This window comes from Pogonomyrmex barbatus, unplaced genomic scaffold, assembly GCF_055798465.1.
Source record: "Pogonomyrmex barbatus isolate J1 unplaced genomic scaffold, ASM5579846v1 scaffold4, whole genome shotgun sequence".
Taxonomy (NCBI): domain Eukaryota; kingdom Metazoa; phylum Arthropoda; class Insecta; order Hymenoptera; family Formicidae; genus Pogonomyrmex; species Pogonomyrmex barbatus.
The window spans coordinates 7,498,198-7,525,272 of NW_028297138.1; the positions used below are offsets into that span (position 1 = coordinate 7,498,198).

The 27,075-nt window shown below is 41.0% G+C and overlaps 3 protein-coding genes across 7 annotated transcripts in view; 2 read left to right on the forward strand and 1 right to left on the reverse strand.

Moving 5' to 3' along the window:
• The window catches only part of LOC105425724 (zwei Ig domain protein zig-8), a 143,592-nt gene that overhangs the window by 25,456 nt on the left and 91,061 nt on the right, over positions 1-27,075 (forward strand). The gene's annotated exons all lie outside the window — the stretch shown is intronic.
• On the forward strand, positions 3,758-5,805 carry LOC148935778 (uncharacterized). Its single transcript, XM_089081250.1, has 3 exons — positions 3,758-5,042; positions 5,144-5,227; positions 5,335-5,805. Exons 1-3 carry the CDS (start codon positions 4,956-4,958, stop codon positions 5,524-5,526), a joined length of 363 nt encoding a protein of 120 aa, XP_088937376.1. The 5' UTR covers positions 3,758-4,955; the 3' UTR covers positions 5,527-5,805.
• LOC148935779 (uncharacterized) lies at positions 16,244-17,454 on the reverse strand. The gene has a single exon (XM_089081234.1). It carries the CDS (start codon positions 17,447-17,449, stop codon positions 16,289-16,291), a length of 1,161 nt encoding a protein of 386 aa, XP_088937360.1. The 5' UTR covers positions 17,450-17,454; the 3' UTR covers positions 16,244-16,288.

Below are 27,075 nucleotides of genomic sequence, written 5' to 3' on the forward strand. Positions count from 1 at the left end.
GATTATATAAAGTAACTGCTTGTCACTTTACTTGAGGTAGATAATTCATGCCGCGAATAATTCGTGGAATTTTTAATAAGATTAAAACTTAAAGCGAAAGAAACCGCATTTTGTCGATGTCATTGAAAATGGCTACAAAAATGTATATTTTGTTTGTTACAATATTGTGCGACAGTTATGCAAAAATATATTGTGTCAAGCGTAACAGAAATATGAAAATGTTCCTTTAGTTGTAATATCACTGTGACTTGTATTTCTATAAACATAATAATAGTCTAGAATATTACAGAAGCAATCTATTCTAAAAGCATGTGGTTCCATTTCAACGATAACGAAATAAGCATTCAGAAACTAGGCTGAATCCGTCGCTTTTTAGTGAAGACTGCGTAATGCAGGAACGAATGCCAATTTGGATCCGAAAATCTCGCCATTACGTCGGGATCTAGGTAACGAAAAAGATCTTACAGTATTTCTATATTAACTTGAAAGCTTTTAGTATACAAAGCACGAAAGATCTAAAACTTTCTAGAATTTCTACAGAAAGATCCGTGGAATTATAATACTTGTTAACATCATCTTTCCGCGTAAGAATTTTGCATGATAAGTTTGCAAAGTCTATCCCGAACTAACTTCATTTTCCGTATGCATGTACATCAAATGGAAAATAATCAAATTTTCTAATTAATATGCTTGATACAAAAGGAATTTTTGAATATTTGATCGAATCTTTGAATAGTTTTTAACATAGGATAAAGAAACTTCACGAGAAACTTCTATCGTTTCCTCTTTAGATTTAACAAGCAAGCCGAAATCATTATCAGAGACAAGATAAAATATTGCTTTATGTCATTATCATCATTATTGTTTTATATAAATGTGTCATTGTTTTATATAAATGCGTAATAATAGAAAACATTAATTTTTTTTTTTCGACATTATAATAGAAGCAATCTTTTGCTGATGTTCATCAGCAGTTTTTAAGTAGATTTATTTAACTTCCGCGCAAAGGAGAGAAAGGCAAAAGTTCCTGTTTTATAATATAAAGCAGATAATGCTGGTGCTCCGTAAATAGCTCATCTCGAAACGATTTTCTTGATTAAGATCGAACGGAACGAGTCGGCGAGCAATGCGCTACTTTACGACGATCGGTCCTATTCGGCCACAAACTTTCGTACTCAATTAAAAGTTATAAATGAGACTGCCCCTCCGTAAGTTCACTTCTTCGTTCGGAGGATGTGCACCTGTTCTGAGTCCGATCCGTGATCCAGCTAACCGTATAGAACATCAAAAGTAGGCTAACTCGGTCCGCGCGCATCTAGAAGTATCCTCTGCGAAAACTCCACGGAACGTAATTAAAATGAAATTTTGTCATTGATACAAAATTGCAGATCGAAATTACGATAAACATTCGTCAAACTGAATGCTCAACGTAAACGCATTCATGGAAAATCTTTCGTTTCGTATTGATTCTCGAAATTGATCGAGATATTTAATATAACCTGATCAAATTTACTTTATCTTCTCGATGAAATCGAATCTATCTTATTAAAGCGTATATTGTTTGAACAAACGTTGGCGAGAAAGAAGAGAGAAGATGGAATTTAAATATCGATAATAACGCGGCTGTCGCGAGTTTCTTCCAGCTGTCTACTCTTTTCAGAAAGGGACAGATAAATAGCGATAATATCAAGATATATACAATGGAATGATGCATTTATTGGAAAAATATATCGTGATACAGACTTAACTTTGTAGATATTGAAATATTAGGTTGTAAAAACCATTTATAAATTTGAAACAAGTATGTAAATGATTATATCCAAAAGAGAGAAAATTAATGCCAATCTGTACATGACAAAAGATACCGATTTGAACATTTGAAAATCTGTCTTTTTACATCAGTCCGAACAAAGTCACTAATAATAAAATTATTAACAGTTTGTTAAATAAGAATGATGTTAGAATCGGAATCGATCAAAATAATATAAAAAAAATTAAAATAAAGTAATATAAAAAAAGTAAGATAAAATAATTCTATCGGTACAGTTTACAGATAAAATTATTAGATTATTAGGTTATATCCAAGTAAGTAAAATTAACCGGCGAAAATACATAAGCAGCCATAACGGAGCATGGTGTATATAGGCAATGAACGCGGAATTCGTTATTAACTCACGGCAACACGGCCGAGAAAAAGGTGGTGGGTTGGTCTAATGAAATATTAACGACTTGAACGATACGGGTTTCCTCGGAATTTAAGCGACATAATAAACGTCCCATGCTTGCGTAACTATCTACTCGCCATTACTTTTTGCCCATAGCCTCATTCTGCTCTAGGTCGTTGCACTAAAGGGTTCTTGCACGGCACGTTGTATTTTCCTCATCCCAAAGTAGCTACTATGGCTTCTTTCTCGACTTTTTCAAAGCCCCAGTTAGCCCCACTCCTTCCTCTTTCTCTACGTGATAAAACTGGCTACCGTGATAATACGCTCCGTAAATTTACGTTAAACGGATTTTCACCACCTCAACGCGATGTCACAGATATGTACGGTTAGCGTTCTGTAATTTTGAACAGAAATTTACCGCTAACCGCTCAGAGGTCGTTTATTCTCGCGATTAACACGTTATTACCTCAAGGACCCGTCGGCTACTTGTAATGCATACACTGAATTCTGTCTTTTTCCGTTACAGTGAATCTAATAAAGATACCTGAGCTCGTTATATAATTCTATAACGAGATTAGAACAAGATTGCAATACGGCGAAGTGGCCAATATTACGGTATGTTCACAATTAATATCCTTTGCTGCAGTTTACACACTAATGAAAAATATATTACCTTTTTTTGTACTGTACTGTACGTCATTGCTAAGAGAAGTAACTGTACTATACGTCATTGCTAAGAGAAGTAATTTCATTGATACCGTTGTATAAAGAAAAGATCGGACAAAGTATCGCGAAACCTTGGAACGGACAGTAATAAGGTCATCGTGATAAATCAAGTAAGCGGCTTCCAAGGAAATGCCAAACCGATCTCAGCAATGCTAGGCACATCGAATATAAATCTCAAAAGATTTATCCAGCGATTCCCTCGAACGCGTCGTGCAAAAAAGTACGGACGGCGCGGCGTCGCCACATCTAGATTCTACTTTCTATTATGTCGATTGGAGACAAGCCAGTTATATAAATAGCTAATTCTGAAGTGTGCGCATGCATAAAAGATGATTAATATTGATTGTATCTCTCCAGATTTTGAAAACGTGAAGTACTTTATCTAAAAAATAACAGAGAGAATTCCGATTCGTAATAAAAATTATTTTCGCTATACATGTACACACACGAGGAAACTTTTTTGGGTAAATTCCTTTCGTTCCAAAACCTGCCGATAGATTCTACTAGTGTATACGGCTAAACCGTAGAACGTTCATGTAATAGTTATAAAATTTTATCTACGTTATAAAAATCTACACAAATTTTTTATCGACAAGCAATTTTGTTAATCTTATAACGGATTAACCTTTTTTCCAATGAGCATGAACGAATTGGAAAAGATGATCCAATTCATCTAAATGACTTTCATAAAAATTTGAAAAAAAAATTGTCAGCGTGGAAAAAATTTAAATAGAATACGTGCAGAAGATGATCTGGCTAGATACGCTTAGTAGGAATATAAGGCGGGTTCTAACCCAGAAGCGTTGAGGGGGGTGCGGGTGTGCGGGGGGAACGGCGCGCAACCGAGGAGCTCCGGGGCGGGGGGAGGGGAGGACGGCGCGTGTTGGGCGACCCATTGAATGTAAACAGCGTCGACAATTGATACCTTCAGAGCACCGTGATAAATAATTGCCAAAAGATAAATAACGAATTGGACGCGTGGACATGACGTCAGAGGGGGGAGGGGGCCGCCGCCGCCGCCGCCGCCGCCGCCGCCGCCGCCGCCGAGTAAAAAATTAAAAAAAGACTCACCAGGTTGAGGTAGAAAGTCACTTAAAAAAAAGTACAAAAGTCAGTACGAAAGTCACTTAAAAAGTACAAAAAAGAAATGTCCAAGAAAAAAAATGTACAAAATACACACAAAAAAATGTTTAACAAAATCCAAGAAAAAAAAAAGCACTCGGTCACTGTAACAAAATACACACAAAAAAAAGAAAAATGTTAATAATCCATGAAATAATTTTTACTCCCTCCGGATTATTCGCAGGAGGGAGACTTCATTCACATATCGCGAGATTAACCCGCGGGGGCGACTTCTAAATAATTATTCTCCTCCTCTTCCTCCTCTTCCTCCTCTTCCTCCTCTTCCTCCTTTTCCTCCTCTTCCTCCTCTTCCTCCTCTTCTTGTGCCAAAGCCAATGCATGAATATATTCGTATAAAGGTATTAGCCATGGCAATTGCGTGGCACCAATGAGAGGGTTATTATCAATATAATAAATGCATTGTTCCTCCACAAATACTATAAAGGTACCACGGTACTCTACTCCGTTGAATCTTGCGCGGAGAATGACGCGTGGTAATTCCATTGCGTTGCACTCAAAGTTCTTCACGCAAAAAACAATTGTTTTTTTACGCACTAGTGCTTCTTTGCGCACAAAAATTATTATGGAGGCCACGTTTCAATGCCTCCACAAGACTCATGAGACTGAACGCGGCGAGAGTCAAGAGAAGCGCCGATACTCCAGTTACTATAAACAAATCGGGGAGACCTATGATGGCTTTTTTTCGTAGAAATCAACGTACGTGTCGCGGCGAGTCAAGAGAAGCGCCGATACTCCGGCTGCTATAAACAAATCGGGGAGACCTATGATGATGCTCTGACAAGGGACAAAGAAATTGTCGATGATATATAATGGGTCCATGCAGTGTGCAGGATCACAGTAGATGGAAGTCTAATGTGAGAGAGAGAGAAAAGCGTGCATACAAAAAACGCAAAAGTATCGCGTAGTGTCTAACGAGAAGAAATGGCAAATGACAAAAAGACATCACAGGAATTCGATTATTTGGCGTATATTAGAGATGTGTTAAAAATTACTTATCCAACGGAAGCAGTAAGTATATTTATTCACATGTATCTTTCTAATGTTTAAAAATATTATTAAACTCAATATTGTAAAAAAATATTAAACTCAATATTTTTGTAATTTGACAGACATTATATCTCGATGGTATTGCAATCGTGGAAACTGTACAAGTACGAAATCTAATAAAAATTCAAATACGCCACCCGAATGGAGTACGTAACTTTTTCTCCTTTTTTTCTTTTTCTCTCTTTTGTCTTTTTTCCTTTATTTGATATGTAATGAATTGTGTGAAATTGAGATTTTTTATTATTTTTTGCAGTACTTATGCATATATGACATCAAGATTAATGGCTTTATGAATATCAATCATCGGCGATGGATACGATATCAGCGTCGCCAACACAAGGAATATTTACATTTTCTATGGGAAGAAATTACTCGCGAGGACGTATTTGATCTGCAGAGACTCTTTGGGTTACGTCCATATGAAGAGGATGAAGAAGTGTGGTGAACAGTGGATAACAGTGTGGTGGACAGTCTATAGGATATTCTCATTTATTATTTTTGAATAATTACATAATTGAATAGTTACATAAATAATATAGATCCACAAATATATACAATACAATACAATATATACAATAAATATTATAATATATAATACAATATATAATACAATATATAATACATATATAATACAATAAATATTATAGTATAAACAATAAATAAAAGTGTATGAATTATTCTTTTGCATTAAATAAATATTAAAAAAATTTTTCACTTTTTTAAATTGTGATTCAATTTTTTTCATGTCCATGCCCAACACCCCGACCTACATTCCTGCTCGACGCGCGCGAGTCATCCCGACAAAATAAACTTCTCGGCGTTATATGATAAGAAGCGGTACGGCGATCGTTAGAATTATCAACGCATGGAAAAGAAATAAAAAACGTAATTCGTATATCATATTTATTTTATTCATGGTTATCTGACCACCAATTAAATAATTTGAATACATTTTGTAATGCGCAATTAGTATAGTGATATCCGCATCGCATAGTATTATCAGCGTCCAGATTGTTTAGAGAATCTACGTTTTCGTAATCAGCATCCAGAGTCTCGATGTACACGCGCTCATCGTCCAGAAGTAAATTCCACAGCCATTGTCGTTTTTCGTGTCCCTTGACATATACGACAGCATCGCTGTCATCGTCGTCGTCGTCGTCGTCGGCGTCGTCGTCTTCTTCCGTTCCATGCACAGCTTTTGTAATCAAACTCTTAGCTTTGCTGTATGGAATCGTTCCGTCGTCCCATCGTAGTCTATGGTGATGACGTATCACCCAACGTGCGCGAGACTTGTCGGCACTTGCGAGGAAATGCCATGGTATAGGGCTTGCGAAAATATAGTGAGAGAGAACGGTCCGTTTTCTGAGAGCGGCAAACTCCTTTACAACAAACTGTCCTCCAACGAGAAAACCTTGCAGGTCTACGAACGTTGGCACGACCATGACGAGCAATTTTTCGAGACTGCGGTCGATTTCGATGTATCGTAGATTTTATTGTCTCTCTCTCTCATGTGCCAGCGATGCTCTTAGGTGATCTTGCGTACAACATTGGTCAACGGATTGTAGTGAACCACGCGATCGTGTATAATGAGGCAGTACGCGGTGGTATTCATCGGTACGTTCTCCTTAGTCTCAAATTCCAATCTCACATCCACGGTTGCGCTCTTGACCGATTCGTTTTGTCGAGAACAATCGATGATTACGAATGGACCGTTATGTAGAAAAGACGTGACGGTGAGACTCGGCTCGAGATACTCGTATCCGTAGTAACCCTTGCAGAAACGCGCGTATGTTTCATACAACACGGACCATCTGTTTTTGTCGAAATCAAGATGCATATCGTCGTACGGATAACATTCCGAGTTCAGATAGAGTTTCACATTGGTTAAATTGCAGTCGTCGAATCGGCTCGTGTCCTCAGCCATGACATTTTTGCGACCTGTTTGCAGAGCAAAGATGACGTATCGCGGTTTCTCGAGCTGAGTAGCGGTCTTGATGGCCCACGAATGCTTGGTTGTACGCTGTAACAGCGGAAACTCGTACAGATCCCACGAGCGAAAAGCCATGCTCAAGTATCGTCCGCTCTCCAAAGTGCGCAGCATCGATAGTTTTTTTATCTCGCTCAATAACACGTGCGGCATTCGCCATTGTATCTTGAATAAGTCGATCACGGGATCCAACGCCGAATTTCCCATCAGGCAATTGTTGTCGTTACGAGATCGTATCAAGATCAATTCGTGACGAGCGTTGATTATCACGCGTCTGTAATCCTCGCAAAATCCCAACAGTGCGTAGAGAGGTACGCAAAAGTTAAAATATCCATCCGCGCTGGTATGCGCATCCCAACCGGCATTCCTCAGAATCACGCTTCTGTCGGATGATGTCGTTACGTAATGTTTGAGCGTGCTGGTTACGCCCACGTTTCTGTTACGATCAATCTCCACACCATCAAGCTCGTATCGAATCTCATCGAACAGGAACGCGACAAAATTATTTCCCAGCACCACATCAGATCCCTCGACAACTCTGTTCTTCGTTAGTTTTCCCTCGATATATAGAAAGCTTTCGTACGGCAATGTGTACAGATCCTGTTGCTGTATAGGTATTCTTATCTCATCGCTGTACCCGAACGTCGTATTGGCGAACGGGTTATACGCATGAGTCTCAATCTTGACGATGCGATCGTCGAAGATTGGCTCGTCTTCGATATTTAGGATATCAGTCATTTCACAAGTTGCGCACCGCGAATCCTAAAGCTTGTAAAAATTTAACGTTCGACGCGTTAAGTTTCTTCCTCTTCTTGATGCAGCCGAATGAGCGAATATTGTCGATCGATGTTTTCTTTGTAAAACAAGATGCGTTATCTCTCTGCGTATGCTTCGCTTCGTTCAACACGAGCATCTCAAATGTCACGCTCGCGTTATCGCTGTCGCCGTCGTACGTGCAATCTGACGGTGATCTCTTCTCCTCTGAAATCGAGCAATCGTCCGTTCTGGTCAACAATGCGTATCGTTAGCTCCGTAATGCTCCGTACGATGACTGGCAGGTAAATGATCTGCATCGGCCTTTCCGATATCTTATATCCTGGCGGCACGCTCGGTGAAAATTCGTGTATCGTGTGCACACTTTTGTCATTGCTGTATGCGCCCGCGGTCACGTTGCACTCTACACGGATAATGTTTACGTTCATTATGTTGATCGACACGTCCGATTCGTGCCACTTTCGCGGTTGCAGTATACGCCTCGAGAAACCCAGCAGCGATCCAATGTTACGAGGCTTGTTAAAGTTTATTCTGTAGGCGCATTTAATTTCACATCTCATCGTGTTGTAATTTGCGCGGAGCACTATCGGGTATTCTCCAATCTCGTCATCGCCGCGCGCGGTGTCACCAGCGTTACCCTCGGGCGCGTCGCGTCGCGGACGTTTCCGTAAAATCTCACGTTTCAAAAATTCATTTATGGCATGCAGTTCATACGAACCCTCGGGAATCGTAATTTCTGCATCGTCTTTGCCAAAATAAAATGTATTATTCGAAGCGTTTACATTCGGTATCGTGTGATAAGTCTCCAAAATTGTTAGACCAAGCTCGTAGTCATCGTCGCTCAAATCTATGGCTGGAGAGTAATTTGTCGCGAGAACGCTGCTCTTCCCGCTCAGCGTAAGCGTCAGCGACATGATGGAAAAAGCGTTCGACGAATACTGAGACGCCGCGACATTTTGTCGGACTTTATAAATTCACGCGCGTCGACCGTTTTGGAGAAGAAACCACAAGCACAGCTGTCCGCAGACGCTCTGATCGTACGTCTGATAGGACGTTCGATTGTACTCTATCGTAGCATCGTCTCCGAAATATCGTATCAGTTCCTTGGGCGGTCGAAGATTACCAAAACTGTCAAAGTACACAACGCGATTGTTTCTCTTTGCGTACGCTACCCAATGAGTACCGGGGCCCGTCGTGTCGTCCAGATTTACGATACCGTTTTCATTTCGACGCGCGCCGCTAATCGGTAATGCGTCACGCATGAAAACACCTCTAAAGTACGGTACGCGCATACGCTTCGCCAGCTGGTCCAATTGTACATTGGTGGTTACACCCGTAGGTATTTTTATCGTCTCTTTGGCGTTTTTTTTTCTTTTTTTCTTTTTTTCGCTGTTACGCCTCGTCCGCCTTTGTACGGGGCGAGATACAGTCCTCGTCCGTATTTGTACGGAGCGAGATACAGTCCCTGTCCGTGCGTTTCCATCGCGCGACGTTGCGCGACTTTCCTGTCGTTTATCACTTTCGCCACGCTGGCCGCTCCGCCGATTAAGGACCCGAGAGCGCCCAAAATTGGCAAAATCGGTAACACCCCACCTCGTTTCGCCGTTGGAAGTATTCGTTTCTTTTTTTTGCCGGTTTTTTTCTTCGTCTTCATACCCATGCCGATCTTGGTTTTGGCTTTCATCGCTGTCCAAACGGCTGCAGCTGCAGCTTTCTCGCTCAGAGCCGAATCTCTCGCGATGACGCGTCCTAAGGCTTTATCGGCGAGTACCTTGTCCGCCGCGTGTCTGTCGGTGAGATCGTTGCTCTGAGAATACGCAATGTCGTGTTCACGGCACGCCGCGTCCAGTGGATTTATGCCCGTTTCACCTCTGGCTAATCGCTTTTTCAGCCGAGTACCCGGACCGCAAAACTGATAGCCGGGGATATGTAGTTCGAAAGGAAGCGCGTTTATCGCTCGATTGAGCAGACCTCCAATGTAGCCTTCGTTTGACGCTGTTGCTGGCATAGGCCACAATCCTTTATCTTCGGTGCAGGACCGTCTATATGATCTCGATCCCACGATTGATTATAATGCTCGACGCAGCGACGATAGGTTTGAACCTCCAAATCCGCCTTTATATACTCCGGAAGCTTGTCCCACACGTGATCGATATAATTACCGCACACGCGTAACAGTACGACCTTCGGTATATATTGCAACTGCTCAGCGCTCAAATCCCGAATATCGGAGGGATGCGACAGCGCGAGATACATTTTTGCTACTGAGCGATTCGTGGTTTCGCGCGCCTATAAATAGGCGTTCGATCGAAGCCTAGATAACGCAGTGCGAACATGAAATTTGTACGGCAGCCGCTGACGATACGCGTCGCGAACTGTGACGAGAGAGCGCGAATGATGGGAGACATCGCGACGGAGCGCAAGCACGGTGAAATGTTACCGAGTACTATACGCGCCATCATTTGCGGGCCGTCGAATTGTGGTAAAACCAACGTTCTCATAAGCTTGCTCGAGAGTCCGCACGGTGTACGTTTCGAGAACGTGTACGTATACTCGAAATCGCTGCAACAACCGAAATATCGATACTTGGAAAATTTACTAACATCGATAGAAGAAATCGGCTACTTTACGTTCTCCAACAACAGTGACGTCATTCCACCGAGCGAGGCACGTCCCAATTCGATCTTCGTCTTCGACGACGTTGCGTGCGATAAGCAAGATGCTGTGAGAGAATACTTTTCGATGGGCCGCCACTCGAACGTCGATTGCTTCTATCTCTGTCAGACGTACGCGAGGATACCTAAACATTTGATACGCGACAATGCGAACCTGCTGATTCTGTTCAAACAGGATGGTACCAACTTGAAACATGTTTACAACGATCACGTGAATACCGACATGTCATACGATGAATTCTGTGCGTTATGCCGCGATTGTTGGCAGCGCGAGTATGGATTTCTAGTGATAGATAAGGACAGTCCGCTTATCAATGGGCGATACAGAAAGGAATTTAATACGTTCGCGGTACCGTAAAGTGGTTAATCGATGTCGATACGTGGAGCAGGCAACATGGATAACACCAAAGATCGCGAGAAAATAGCGAAACAGATTGCGAAAACGAGCGATTCGATTCGCAAAAAATATCGCGCTTTAAAAATTGGTAAAATAGCTGAAGATACAGCGTTGGAGAAACGCTTCAAGCCCATCGTCGAACCTCTAAAACAGATTGTTGAAAAAACCGAGGAATCTCAATCGATTGAAAGAGAAGCAAAGGATCTCGGTATTAAGAAAAAACAAAAACGTGAAGACAGCGATGACGACAACGATAACGATATTACTACTACTACTGACAAGGATTCATATTGGACGGATGTTGGATGGTTGAAATTAACGCCGCAGTCTAAAAAACAACGTACAACGAAAGAATTGAAAGCCGCGTCAGATTCACTCGTGTTCGATACGATTACACCGATACAATCATCGAAAGATCTACTGAAAGAACCACCGCTGTTCCTGCAAAAGGAAGATGTTTTCGAAACAAAAGACGCCAGTGAACCGTCATTCGAAACAACCATCAAACAGAGTCTGCAAACGCAACAAGGTCGAGAAGCGTTGCATAATCAGCTGGGACCATTAGGGCAAAAGTACGTAAGCCCTCTTCTCGATGATAATGGAAAAAACGATACATTTGATCGCGTATACGGTGTTTATTTTGATAAAGACAGTGGTGCGATGCTTGGTGACAAGAAATTTGACGTTGACAAAAATGACTCCATAATCATAGACAATGTGAGATACAATGGTACACCAGGATTGTACGAATTGATCTTCAAGAGACTTCCCGATGACGCGGTTTTTACCGAGGATGACAAACAAACGTATAAAAGTATATTGTTAACAACAAATGCTCATAGACGTGGTCACAGCGCCCATAATCCCATCAAGGGCAATAGGGGATCGAAGTATATTAACATCATCGCTCCGCTCGTATCTACGTATGGAAGTAGCGGGCGTAAAAAGGGTGCAGGCGTGAGCAATATACCAACCGCCATGAAGTTAAACGACAACAAGATCGATTACGTGCATTGGGACGATCCCAACGAACTGGTGGATCGACTCCGATTGCTCGACGCTTCGCACCGAGCTGGTAACAACGCTCACGACAACGAGATGCTGTCGATCATCGAGGAACTTCGCGAAGCCGGCATTATTATAAATTAATCGCGTATCGATGAAACGAGCCAGTCGATTAACGTCAGTGAGGAAAAAAACAATTTTAAATTGTATATCTTATCTTTACTATTAAACATCGTTGAAACATGCGATCCGATGGACGTGAAAAAAATATTAGCTCCGAGAGGCGACGACTCGTTGAGGAATTGCACGCTCCGGCGAGGAGAAATTTTCCACGAAGACGTGTCATAATTCGGGGATACGACGATCTGTGGCAGGCTGACATCGTCGAGATGCGTCCGTACTCGAGTTTCAACAGAGGTCATCACTACATACTCACCGTCATCGATGCGTTGAGCAAGTACGCCTGGGCCGTACCGCTCAAGAGCAAGGTCGGAAGCGAGACGGCTAACGCTATCGCCGAGATAATTCGAGAGAGCGGAAGATGCCCGAGAAACTTGCAAACGGATATGGGAAAGGAATTTTACAATGCTGATGTGCAACAACTCTTGAACAAACACAACGTTAATCATTATTCCACGTATACGGTGTTGAAGGCATCGATCGTCGAGCGATTCAATCGCACGCTTAAGAACGACATGTGGAAGATGTTTACGCTCAACGGCACTTACAAGTGGGTCGACGCGCTACCGCGTCTCGTGTCAGATTACAACGCGCGCAAGCATCGTACTATCGGCATGCGACCCGTTGACGTAACTCCCGCGATCGCCAAAAGACTCTTGGATACGGTATACAGCGCGATAAAGATCGCAGGTCCAGCAAAATTCAAAGTAGGCGAATCGGTACGCGTGAGCAAGTACAAGACACTTTTCGAAAAAGGTTACACGCCAAATTGGACCACCGAGGTGTTTAAGATCGTTAAAGTGCAACGTACTAATCCCGTAACTTATCTGCTCGAGGATTATCGCGGAAAATCGGTCGCGGGTGCGTTCTATGAGCACGAATTGCATCGCGCGACTCATCCGGACGTGTATCTCGTGGAGAAAGTACTACGCAGGAAGGGAGACAAGGTTTACGTCAAGTGGCTGGGATTCGATAGATCGCATAACTCATGGATAAACAAAAGCAGTGTGATTTAAATCATTTTTTTTTATTTTTATAATGTATTAAAAAATAAATATACACTGTATACATGTATACAAAGAGTTTTTTATTATTGTTTTCTTCCATTACATTTTTTTAAACTATACATGTATGTAACTTACGAGAACACATGTAAAATTATATGTATTAAGCCGAGTATAAATTAAAAAAATCGAAGAGAGAATTAAAGCTAATTCCTCAGCAGGATCTTGGTTGCTATTATAAATTATATATAAAATAAATTTGAACAACTAAATTTGAACAACTAAATTTTATTGTAAAAACTACATATAAAAATTACATATAAAAACTACAAAAAATACATACATCTATACTACATATATAACAGTATAAAACTACAAGAATACATACGTTCATACATACATACACAGATATGATACATAGGTACATACATACATACATACATACATACATACATACGTGCATATATGCATCATATAAACTATATAAAAAATATAAAAATATATGTACATTGTATAAACATGTATATATATATATTACAACGGAATCCGCCAATGTCCCCACGGTAACGTCTCCGTCGAATCCGGTACGATGTATCGTTTGTCGTCGTACGGACTCAGAGCGATTTTCGACTCGGACACCGTGTATACTTGGTGTAGCTTGGATCTTATACACGACTGGCGACGAGTCATTTCGATCTCTTCGTTCAAGCACCGCGTATAATCGTCGAACGTTATTGTTCGCGTTACGACGTTATTCTTTACACCTTTCGCCTTTTTAATGTCTTTTCTACCGTCCACCCTCACCGCGTACATCTTCGCTCTGAGTCCGACGAATTCCGTCATTATCGCACCGTTATTCTCATCCTTCATTAGACCGGGTACTTTTTTATTCGCGAGAGATATCCCGTACGCGTTGTCCGTCGGATAATCGCTCGTATCGAATCTAGCGATATCGCGTTTCATCGCCTCGTACACATCATCGCACTCGATGTGGTATACGAGACTGTCCGTGTCGGTGTACATGATCTTACATTTCTCGCGATACAGCGGTGACATGTATTCGTGGTGAAATTCGTACAAGCAGATTTTCGATATGTCGAGTATACACATACCCACGTAAATCGGCTTGTTGAATTTTACCTCGAGTTTACGCATTTCGACGGCGATTAAGTTTTCCGCAAAGACGCTGCGGCTATGGAAATTTGGTTTCGCGATCATTGCCTCCGCGCCATACCGTCCGTCCCATTTGGTCAAAAGTTTAACGTCGACGTGATTGCGCACATTTTCCATTGTTTTACCGAATACCGCGTTGTTCATTAATTTGTACAAATTTTTCTCAAAATCATTTTTCGCGTACGTTCTAAAGTGTGTATTGAGTTCGATGTAATCGCGAAGCCAGGCGGATTGAGCAAATTGTAATACGCGATGTATCTTTGCGATACGAAGACCATGGCGCGTACATTGCTGCAGGTTGCGATAATGGATGACGTACCGCTTCTTATCGTATAACGTCGCGAGAAGTTTATCCTGCCGCGTGCCGGGTGGTTTATCGCGCGCCGGACAGAAAGGTAGGTCAGTGTGTCGATCGTGTAAATGATGCGGATACTCGAGATCGACCTCGAGAATATAACCCGTAGACGAATCCGGAGCGATCGCGCTCGCGTCAAAGTTCTCAACGTCTTCCATCCATCGAAATTCGGCATAGGGCAGCGGTTGACACATCGCCCATCCGTACAGATTATTTACGTCAAAGTACATAAGGTATGATGACGGTTTCGACGGGTCGTACGAATGCATGTATTTGTTATTGGCCTGCGCGTATCTGCCGGAACATTGACTGAGACCGCCGCGTATACCGCGTTCGATAAACATAACCATATCGATGTCGGTGAGCAACTCAAATTTTACGCGCGTATGTTTCAACATGGCGTCCCACGTGAAACCTGGCAATGTGTAGTAATGCGCGGGATCGAGTCCATAACTCGCGACGCAACTTTCGCGGAAATTTTCGAAAACGTCGGCCAATAACAAGACATCGGTCTTGAGATATAGATCGCTGTATTCGCCGAGCGTTCGGATGGAGAACCGCTGCCAGACGTTCGCGGCGTGCGCGTAATCGTTCTCCGACACCGTGTCACCGGTCAACGAGCTATAGAACGATTCGCGCGGTGGTAGGTGCGTGTCCTGCAGCTTGTCCGCGCGATCCACGTATTCGTACGGAAAGACACCTTTGCGCGTCAACAAATCAAAATTTTCGTTTGAGACCGTGGAAAATTCGGAACGTAAAATTTTTAATTTTTCTTTCGTTAGAAAAGATGCCAATTTATCAAGGCTGGTATTTAAAAATTTGTACGAATCTATGAATCGCAAGCGTACGCAAGTTCGCGAATCTGATCTCTCGGTGGTATCTTTAACGTGTTTTGTAAACGAAATATATTTTTCTTTTGTTATCGGCAGCACGTCGATCCTGCCTTCGAACGCCGTAGCTATTTCCGTGATGATAAAGTGCGCGTCATAACCGGATAAGTTGTGAAATACTATGGGAATGCAATACGAATCTTTATAATTTAGATTACAATTTAAGTGCGCGGGACCACGGTAACGACCGGTAAGATGGCAATGATCGCGTACCCGCGTGTCATCCGACGCAAATGATTTCTCGCAAATGTGACAACGCGTCGCGCTACGATATGCCTCCCACTGCTCTCTCGACAACGTTTCCATGGGGACATTCGCGGATAACAGAATTTTTATTTGATGCGCCAAATCTTCGAGTTGCCGAACGAACCACGCAACGCAATCTTCGTCGCGACGAAATCGATATACCGACAACGCGTCGTCGTACGAGCATCGCACGTAGTATCCGATGCTAAATACCTCGTGCTGCTGGTAGGTGTACGATGCGTCTTCCCTCTCTGCCAGTTCCGTTCGCCGTAGTACGCACTCCAAGTCCGCGTAAACGATGAATGGAAGTCGTTCCTTATTCGTGTGGTTCTTAAATTCGAGCCACTTGTCGTCCTCGCTCGGCAGTCGGATGGCGCAATCGTTCATCTTTTCGCAGTCCGTTGTATGTGACTGCAATCTTTCAGACGAACTGAAGTAATGTAGACATCTGCAAACAGAAAATATGATTTTTTTAATAAACAATTTTATAAGAGATTTTATAAGAGAAATAATAAAATTTGTTAAAATACATACCGGTCGCAAAAGTATTTCTTGCATTTCTTCTTGTTTATTTGCGAGCTCACAAGACGGGACAGATCTTTAATGTACGCAAAGTGCCCCGCGTTGTCGTCGCGCGAATCCTGCACGTACAATAAATTTGCGTGCTTCTCCATCTTCCTTGATGTCAGCCGTATCGGGAGAATCTCCTTTTCCTTGATACCGTAGACGTTGATTGAGATGTCGTTGAGATGTTCGAACTTTTTAATTTGATTCAACGTCATCGGAAACGTAATGTCTTGGAGATTTAACACCGTCGTATAATGTGGATACGACGATTCCCGATTTGTATGCCTTTCGACCGGATGCAGAGCCGCGACCACTGACCATGCGAAACACGCATTATCCGTTGACTGCACGTTAATTACCGCTCGCTTTAACATAATTTCCCGCGGTAACTCGATGTAACATCCCGCGTGCATTGGATTATATTTGTTCACGTTTATAGTCAAATTTAGAATTCGCGACAACGCCCATCCACTGTCGCGTTCTTGGAATTCTTCGAGCGACGCCAACGTGGGTTCGATGACGTGCTGCTCGTACCACTCGTCCAAATTTGACACTCGAAAGAGTTCACTATTTTTAGTGTTTATACTTTTGTTCGCGCGTTTATCGCCCGTCACAAACTCGCCGTTAAATGCAGTGTTCACTTTCACACTATCGTGTCTTTGTATAATGTCTCGCACTCGCTCGAGCACTACACCACCAGCGTCTTCTAAAAATTGTCGCGGCTCGATATAGTCCACATTGATCACCGCACCAGTCACTATACGGCTTTCAAATGCCGTATCGATTTCTCGCCAAACGAGAGATCCATTGTCTCTACTGGTGCTCGCGTACTCACCACCAACGTGCACGAAACGTCTTTCTAGTTGTACTTTTGCACCCGCGAGTCGCGCGATCCTTGCCACTGCAGATTGTCTATTTGCAACGGTGAGTCGAGGACGCTTAACACGGCTAAGTTCTTCGAGTTGTTCGATGCACTCCTCACATCGTTGCAACCACGCGAAACACTCCACCAAGGTAGCGACTTGGCTGCACTGCTCCAGCAGCTCGCGTTCCACTCGCTCTAGGTGTTCCATATTGCAAAATCGTGATTCTTTTAAATTGTTGTACTGTCTCATCAAAAAACAATTTTACATTTTTTTACTTTCTTTTTTTCTTTTTTCTATAGCTGCTTTAACTCGAAGCCAGTATACAAAGCGCTGTATTTCCGCCATGTCCGGAGATTGATGGGAATAGAACAACCATATATGATTATCGCTTCTTGGAATTATCTCTGCTACTTTTTGCCGCGAGAGAGGTAGTAATATATTGTATGCGTGTCCTCTATAATGATAATATGTGCACGCTTCCAGAATTATTTCCGCTCTCTCAGAAGGAGCGGAGAAGCAGAGAGTCGAATTGTAGCGTCCCTTAACTCTTGGACGAGGAATCGGGAAATGGGGAGTTGAGGTATAGTGTCTCTTTATAAAATACACCGCCACGTTCACTGATAGATGAGAGATTGAATCCCATAACGGAGAACTTGTTAATTCTTCCAATGATCTTTCCATATTGTTTTTATATCACATCACACTCTTCCACTTGCATATGCCTCGTTCACAATATTGTCTTTTTTCAATTTGTGCAAATTGGGCACATGTTGCATGGCATTATCACACAGACGGACTGTTGGCAATTGGAGCAAAATCGGCTGTTTAGCGCATTGAGAGTATCTATCTCGTGCTTCCTAACGGCATACAATACTCCAATGTCAGTGTCCGCCAGACGAACCATGCATTCGGCACACAGAGTTAGTGCACCACCCGTTGAATAATAAAATTGTATTGAACAATACTTATTATTATTCAACGCAAGGAGTTCCGAACGGGTAACAATTTTTTCTGCATAATCCGTAAGGTCATCACTTTGATCACTTACGTAATTGCTATCGTCAGACAATGCGTGCTCTTCGTCTTCAATATCAATGTCAATATTGTCAATCTCTATTTCTATTTCTTCTTCATTTTCAAACACTTCGTCCACTATATCCACAAAGTCTTCCTCATCCATATTAAACACATTTTCTATATTCAACACATTATCCATTTTCACCGTCAACTATTTTTTTCCTATTAGACTTCCATCTACTGTGATCCTGCACACCGCATGACCCATTATATATATCATCGACAATTTCTTTGTCCCTTGTCGGAGCATCATCATAGGTCTCCCCGATTTGTTTATAGCAGCCGGAGTATCGGCGCTTCTCTTGACACGCCGCGACACGTACGCCGATTTCGGCGAAAAAAAACCATCATAAATCTCCCCGATTTGTTTATAGTAACCGGAGTATCGACGCTTCTCTTGACACGCCGCGACACGTACGTCGATTTCTACGAAGAGCTATCTTTTCACGGGCTCTTCCTAGAAAAAAATTTGAACAAATCGCGCTCCTTTGCGAACATGTCGCTACATGTTTGATTGCAACAATGAAATTCTTAGAAAAAAGGGGGAGGGGAAAGGTGGGGGGATTAACGGTTTGCCATGTCAAAAAAAATTTACGCGATCAGTCCTCCTCCATCGAACGATCTGCACGACAAAACAAAAGGTACTCCGCTCCTCCGTCGTTCGAACAACACGTAATGTATTCTGCCAAAGGAAACAATGCACCGTACAATGGCGAAAAACAAAAGAAGGAATGTAACGCGTAAGTTTCACCTGCATTTTTTTATTTTTTTTCTCTTTTTTCAATATTGTGCAGTATTATATATTTAATTTTCACAGTATTTCGGTGGAGCGTCGCGCGGTGCGCTTACTGAGCAGACGTTACACTCTGACGGCCACGGGTTACAAATTTCTGGAAATTGGAATCAACGTTGGTCCACCGAGCTACGTGGAGATCGCTCTGGGAGATCATCGGGGACAGGAATTGATACTGTCTCTCGAAACGTGGAAGGGACTCTACGAGCAGCGATGGAATATCTATAAATTGCTGCGAAATGATTACAAAGACAATTTTATAAGCGTTGGACCGTTAACCGTCAGAATTTGTCTGATAAACGACGTTACACTCGTACGTCTTGAATCTTTGAACGTACGCGTAACGATGATCGAATCAACGTTACGTCGAATGTTTGCTCTGGACGAATGTATCGATGTGACGTTCGATCGACTCGTCAGATTCGTCGATACGATCGATACCAAGTATACGCGATTCTCCAACATCGCGTCTGTTGTAACAGATCCCGAGGAAGTGCCGAACGCGATACGCGATTGCGATACATTCGATAGACGTCAACTCGTCGATTGCGAGCTGTTAGCTTTAGTTTTTAGTGTATAAGAAAAACACATGTGAATAAAAAAATTTCACACTTAAAAATGTATTCAATTTGTTTAAAAATATAAACATATATAATATGCAAAAAACATATATTTCTTTCATTTCTTTCTCCCCCACCATAAAATAATTAGAAAAAATAACATTCGCCATAAGAGAGAGAGCCGCAACGGAAGAGATAATACGAGAGAGAGAGATATTTTTTTTTTTACTCGGTGGTGGTGGCGGTGGCGGCGGTGGCGACGGTGGTGGCGGGCGCGGCCCCCCCCCCCCCCCCCCCCTCCCCGCTCTGATGTCATGTCCACGCGTCCAATTTTTTATATCATCTTCGTTATTTATCTTTTCGTAATTATTTATCACGGTGCTCTGAAGGCATCAATCGTCGATTCAATCGCATGTTGTTTACGTTCAATGGCACTAGAGCGTAAGCTAAGAGCCATGACACTAGGGCGTAAGCTAAGGGCCCTGGCACTAGAGCATAAGCTAAGGGTCAAGAGCCCTTGTTGAAAAAATCCCTCAGAATCATTCTGTTCCTCGTACGAGACGGACTCATTCTACCATACCATACCAAAACCAATATAAAAATGCAAAAGGAGGAAAAAGAAATGGAAAATTATAAGAAACAAATACACGATCCAGAATTTGATTGTACTGTAAGTAACTAAAAATTATTTAATAAATAAATATAATAAATATAATAATAAATTTTTATTTTCTTTTTTAAGATACAGAAAACACAAAACCAAAAAACAAATTATACCACAATGCTGGGAGATCCGGAACTGAAATGCATCAGAGGCCCAAACAAATTTAATACAATACGAGTACAATACTATAGTTGTATATTTTACGAAACCGTACCACCTAAACGCAAGATATGTGGAGACTGTTTTAATCCAGCCGAAATAGGCGCAGAAAATTTTAAAAAATTACCCCTTCCAAAATGGCATAGCCACGCGAGTATTAATGATAATAATATACATGAGAAAACACAATGTATAAAATGTCATAAAACACTTTTACAATTAAGAAAACTATTAGATTGCGAAAAATGTATTAAAAATTATATAGTAGAAAAAAACCAATAACAGAAGAAATGTACTTGTTTTAAGATATAATATATAAAATAAATATTCAATAACACAATAATCACCTAATAAAATAAACAAAAAAATAATCACCCAATAAAATAAACAAAAAAACGAGACAGATATTTTTTTTTTACTCGGCGGCGACGGTGGTCGCCCAACACGCGCCGTCCCCCATCCCTCTCCCTCCCCGGAGCTCCTCGGTTGCGCGCCGTTCCTCGGCAGCGACGGTGGTCACCCAACACGCGCCATCCCCCCCTCCCCCCGCCCCGGAGCTCCTCGGTTGCGCGCCGTTCCTCGGCGGAGACGGTGGTCACCCAACATGCGCCATCCCCCCCCTTCCCCCGCCCCGGAGCTCCTCGGTTGCGCGCCGAAACCAATAACAGAAGAAATGTACTTGTTTTAACATATAATATACAATAAATATTCAATAACACAATAATCACCCAATAAAATAAACAAAAAAAACGAGACAGATATTTATTTTTTACTCGGCGGCGGCGGCGGCGGCGGCGGCGGCCCCCTCCCCCCTCTGACGTCATGTCCACGCGTCCAATTCGTTATTTATCTTTTGGCAATTATTTATCACGGTGCTCTGAAGGTATCAATTGTCGACGCTGTTTACATTCAATGGGTCGCCCAACACGCGCCGTCCCCCCCTCCCCCCGCCCCGGAGCTCCTCGGTTGCGCGCCGTTCCCCCCGCACACCCGCACCCCCCTCAACGCTTCTGGGTTAGAACCCGCCTTATATTCCTACTACGCTTCGTTAAGTATTCAAATATGAATTACACACTAGTAATAATTATAATTAAAACGTTTGTTTGATGTTCACGTTATATAACGATATTGATTCAATAAATCTTGACCAATTATGCAATACATGGCACAAATCAAATATTAATAAATTATAAAAAAATCAATATATTCTTATACTTTATGTTGCAAATGCATGTAAAATTATTGAAATTTTAGATATTCTTTTTATGATTAAATAGCTCGTGATAATTCTCAATGTAATAATTTGCACGCGTGCACAGATCATTTATCGCACATTGAGATGGCATAAAAACACCCATGCAATCCGATAAAAATCCGATGAAAATCATTTCGGGATAAAATATTTTATCAACAATCTGTGTCAATCAAAATGTGATAAAACCTGCGTCAGACCATGAATTGAGGATTGCAAACCGTAAAGATCAAAGTTCGACCAATCAAAACAAAAAAAATTAAAATTAAGATTATCTGACTGACCGAATTATAATCTGTAGTTCGTAATTAGCTCGATATCTAATTTACAACCTGATTCAAACTTAATGCGTCAATAGGAGAAGTATCATATTTTCTTTCGGAATATCGAAACTATGTCAAACAGTTATTATATTCCTCGTATTTATACAATCATATTTAAATTGATATTTAAACTCTTTTTCCATAAATTATTACATGTAAAGTTTACTTAATACACAATAATTAATTAATGCAAATCCGATAATTATATATTACACGTTACATAAATTTTCCACAAAACTGACAAGACAATTCTCTGAGCTTGCCATTTAAAATAAATACGATATCCATTATTTAAAAGAAAAAAAATACAAAACAATAAGGTTTTAAATTATTATCATTTTATGGTCATTTTTTACTCATATTAATTCTCTTATTATGCCCGTTTACGATTGTTTTATATTTTTGACACAACATCTTTACAAGATACACGTTCAAAATAAATCTTATTTCTTTATCATGTTTTATATCTATTCCAGGTAATATTCATCCGAAATACACCGCACATGCCGTGCACTACGTTACATCTACATTTTGGCTACGCGAACGTATACGTGCGCAACGTGTCCATCGTTGCCGTGAAAGCTTTTACGCGACTTTATATCGCTATGAATTCGGCGGTCAGAAAATTTTTCACCGACATTCTATTTCACTCGGCGTATAATAAATTGATGCTGCATCCGAAAATGGGGAAACAGCGGAATCACAGCCGCGCCGTAATTCACAGGTGACCCCCGCAACGCAACGCGACGCAACGCAACGCGACGCGACGCGACGCGACGCGACACAACGCAACGCAACGCAACGCAACGCAACGCAACGCAACGCAACGCAACGCAACGCAACGCAACGCGATGCGAGCTCGTGCGCGCGTTTTACAATTACACTCACAATGACCTCGCAGCCTCATTGCCGCTCTCCTATACCGCACGCTGCCATCGACACCTCGCCTCCATCCGCCGCCGCCGTCGCCCTCTCGTCTAAAATCGAAGAGAATTAATGGAAATGACGCGACCCATAAATTTCGTGCGACAACCGCTTATTAACGCGCGATACGCCATCGAGTATGCCGTATAAGATAATGCGTCATGCGAGTATCGGAATTAATTAGATTTAATACCTTTATATCCTTATACTCTTTATACTCCTTAATCAGATTTGAATTTCCTCTAAAATTATGAACAATTTTATTCTGAAAAACTTTTTGTCGCGCACGTTCACGGTACGATTAAAACAAAAAAATTGTTCGTTTTTCAGGATTCAACGTAATTGTAAAAATTTTAAATGTTCGCATTCGTCATAAAGTCAATTCGAAAGATATGACACGTCAATGATATCACGAGACCAGTTGTGGCAGCTCAAATCGCAGGTCGAAGTATCATACTTAGCAAACATTTATGATAAGGAAGCGCTCTTTATCACGACATCTAACAAGTAATGGATGAAAGGCGATCTGTATACGAGTCTGTGTACGAGCACCGCCACACGATCCCTCTTTCCAGAATGCCGTAGATCTCTCTATTCAATTTATCAGCACCTTCAATCGAGTTCGAAGCATCTGCTTCGTAGACGACGTCGATGACTCCTCGATACCTCTCTTCCTCTCTCAAGCGAATCGACCGACACATCGACCAGACGGCACTTCGGCCCCTCCGCTTCTTCACTACCTGCACGGTCATCGATACTCCATTAAACTTCAGCGGACGTCTTTTCCAAGGATTTGCGCACCACCGACTGCTCGCGCCATCGTACGTATATGACCAACAAAGAAAAACGCTTTGCGATGAGTGAAACGACTTCTTGTACGGCAGTTTCGTACTCTCTCTTGACAAAGAGACAGCAATTCCAGCCAGGCAAGTAGAGCAGTTCGGTTTAATTTGCAGGAAGGATAAGGAGGCACTTTATTATCTAACAAATGTGAGATGATTAAACAAATATTTCTGATAAAAAAAACAGTAGATAGTCGTAAAGAAGGGTACAATTTAGAAGGGTACGACATTACTGTCGATCGGGGTAAGCCAGCATGTAAGCTGGTTCGTCGGAAAGTCGCTTAGGCGAAAATGTTCGCCGTGCGATGCCGCGGCGAAATGAAATTACCGAGCAGACCGGAACGACCAGGACGCCAATTAGCGTGGCATTAATTGAGTTGAACGTCGCCGTTACCGTCGAATGACATATACATACATACGCGAGATCGTACGTACATAGGTCGGCCTGCATAATAAATTTTCGCGGTGACGACCTCTCAGCCGCAAGAACGACGCCGACAATTCCATTATCATGATTATCGCCGACGAAGTATAATACTCACAGACGTTTCCACGCATATAAGTATCAATTACATACATATTTATTAAAGAAAATAAAAAAAAGTCTATATTCTTAAAGTTATCATTTTTCCATAAAAAAATTATTTATGCAAGAAATAAAACTAAATCGAACTATGAATTAATTTGTTATTTTGTGTTAGAATCAGAAATAATTGCAAACACGTGACGAATAATAAGCAAATAATTAAATATAATGAAATAGTAGCTAAATGGCATACTTATGTCACACGGAAGGTGAACGGTGACCAATTCTCGTTGAGGACGAGCGGACCGTTACCAAAAGAAGTATAACGCGCAACTCTTTCTACGTAAATCTTTCTTTTTCATTATGCACATTTCTTGCGGAGTCGACCGCGCCAAGTTCGCTCTAGTTGTTGGTATCTACGCAAGATTACGTTCACTCAGACGTAATCGGGAAAGCCCAGATCTGGCGAGTCGCCAAATCGTTTAGACGTTACCTTCTTCCGCCGTGGTAATATTTCAACTTCCAGAATACTTACTGAAGAGCGCAGAGAAAGATAGAAGAAAAATAGAGACCGGAAGAGCGAATAGTATCGTAGGCTGAGATTCCCCATTCCGAGTCTGGTGAAGTTATATTTTCAACTTTTCAGGACATTTGTAAAAGTCGATGGGATGGGTTTGCAACGAAAAAGGAAAAAGAGCAACAAGAAAGGACGAAGAAGAAGTAGGCATTACGCCATTAAACTTTTGCAAGAGTTCTTATTTTATCCGCTAATATCATTCTACTTATCGTATTGCATTACGTGATGTATCGTTCGGCAAAAGAATTTTTTCACCACGCACGTGTTTATGCACTTAAAATTTTTAAAGGTACTTTATATACAATTCAATGATATATAAATGGAAAATATAACGAGATACTTTTCAATATAATTAAAATATAAAATTTGATTCATCTATCGTATTACATGATATTTTTTAATCTATTTTAATGAGTTTAATTTTGTAAAAAAGATAAAACTAAATTTAAAGTGGAAGACGTAACCGTATTCCATATCAAAGTCTTACATTAGTAGACATCCCGTTAAACCTAATGTTCGAAGAGAGATTTGGGTAGCTAGTGCAGAGAACATTGTATAGAAAATTCTATTTGACAAAGATTGTATCTAAATTGCAGAATTAAACTTGTTCGAGAAAGTAGGATTAGAATTTAAATTACAACTTAAAATAAGATAATACAAAGTCTTAAAAAGGGATAAAATTTTATTTGAATTAAAATTAAAAAGAAGTTGAATTATAGCAAATCTTCGTAAATAAAAGTCACAATTCATATTTTTATTTATTATTTTATATTTATAAATATAAATTTTTCTAATCAATTTTTCTTTATTAACATTCGATAATCGATTTTCAGAGAGACTTGACTGATATGAAATGAATATTTTTTTTTTAATCGTATAAATGTATGTATTTTAAGTATAATATTACAAATTGTATGTTTAACAAGCAAATTCAGATAATCAATAACAATTATAATTATTTGTGATATTAATAGTTTCTATGTAATTTATTACAATATTGAAAAAGCAAATAATAATTATAATAATGTGTAAACAGTAAACGGACCTTCTTCATACAGCAAGGTGCACGAATAGTTTCTCAATTACGTAACATCACGAAGACTACAGACGCATTTGATCGACAAAACGTAGGAACACCTGTGCTTTTCATACACGCGAGTCTTAACTGCACGTTTATGTCAGATTTTAACAATATACGCAAAGTAGATTCCGCGTGATAGAAGATACCTATCAGAAATTCATTCAGTCAGCCGTAAGTTGCTGTAACTTGTACGATGGCGGATACAGAATTTTGCCTATCGATCTAAATGTTCCCCAAAGTTCGCTACGTGATTTCAACTTGTAATTATCCCTGACGTCCCAACCCAATTGGCGCAAACCGCATAATCCCCATTTCATACGTCGTTGTAATCGGCCAAATTCCAGGAGCCGATTACGTTTAAATGTTTATCCGACAATAATTTCACGGTTTATGCATATATCAATGATACGTTTTGGATTCCGTGGATTTTAATTTTGTTCATTAAATACCCATCATAGAACGGGCAAAATTGATAGTAGCTTTAAATAATATCTTTAACGTCATCTACTTTACGACAATAAATTATATAAAATGGATGATAAATTATGTGAACTATATAATGAATTATATAAATGACGTGTGCAATTATACACGCAATTATATTATTCAACATTATCGTATTTATTTTAGCATCGATGGCTACGAGTCGTATTTCTGGGCACTTGCATTCGTCGCGACTTGTCCATCGACTCATCAAGCTACCCATTTCCTCTCTTCTCTTCCTCCCCGAATTGAATGCATGATTTTAACTCGCTAACTGCCGCGGATATCGCACAAATGCACTGCGGTCCAGTCGCTGCCCAGACACCCACTGTAATTTTCGCTTTACGAACGGCGCTATAATCAGTTGAATTTGAAAGGGCGTCCACAGTGTACCGTTATGTACATATCTTGACCATACATATGCGCATCGGCCAGATAGGCCATTACTGATGTTAGTGACCTGCGTGTGTATAGACGTGAATTGCCCATTTCTGTGATTACAGATTGACCGCGGTTAGAACGGACGGTTTCTCAGCTGCCAGTATGGTACAGTCGAACTACCTCAAACTTTAGTACATTTAGATCGATTACCGCGATTAATGAGTTCTGTTCTG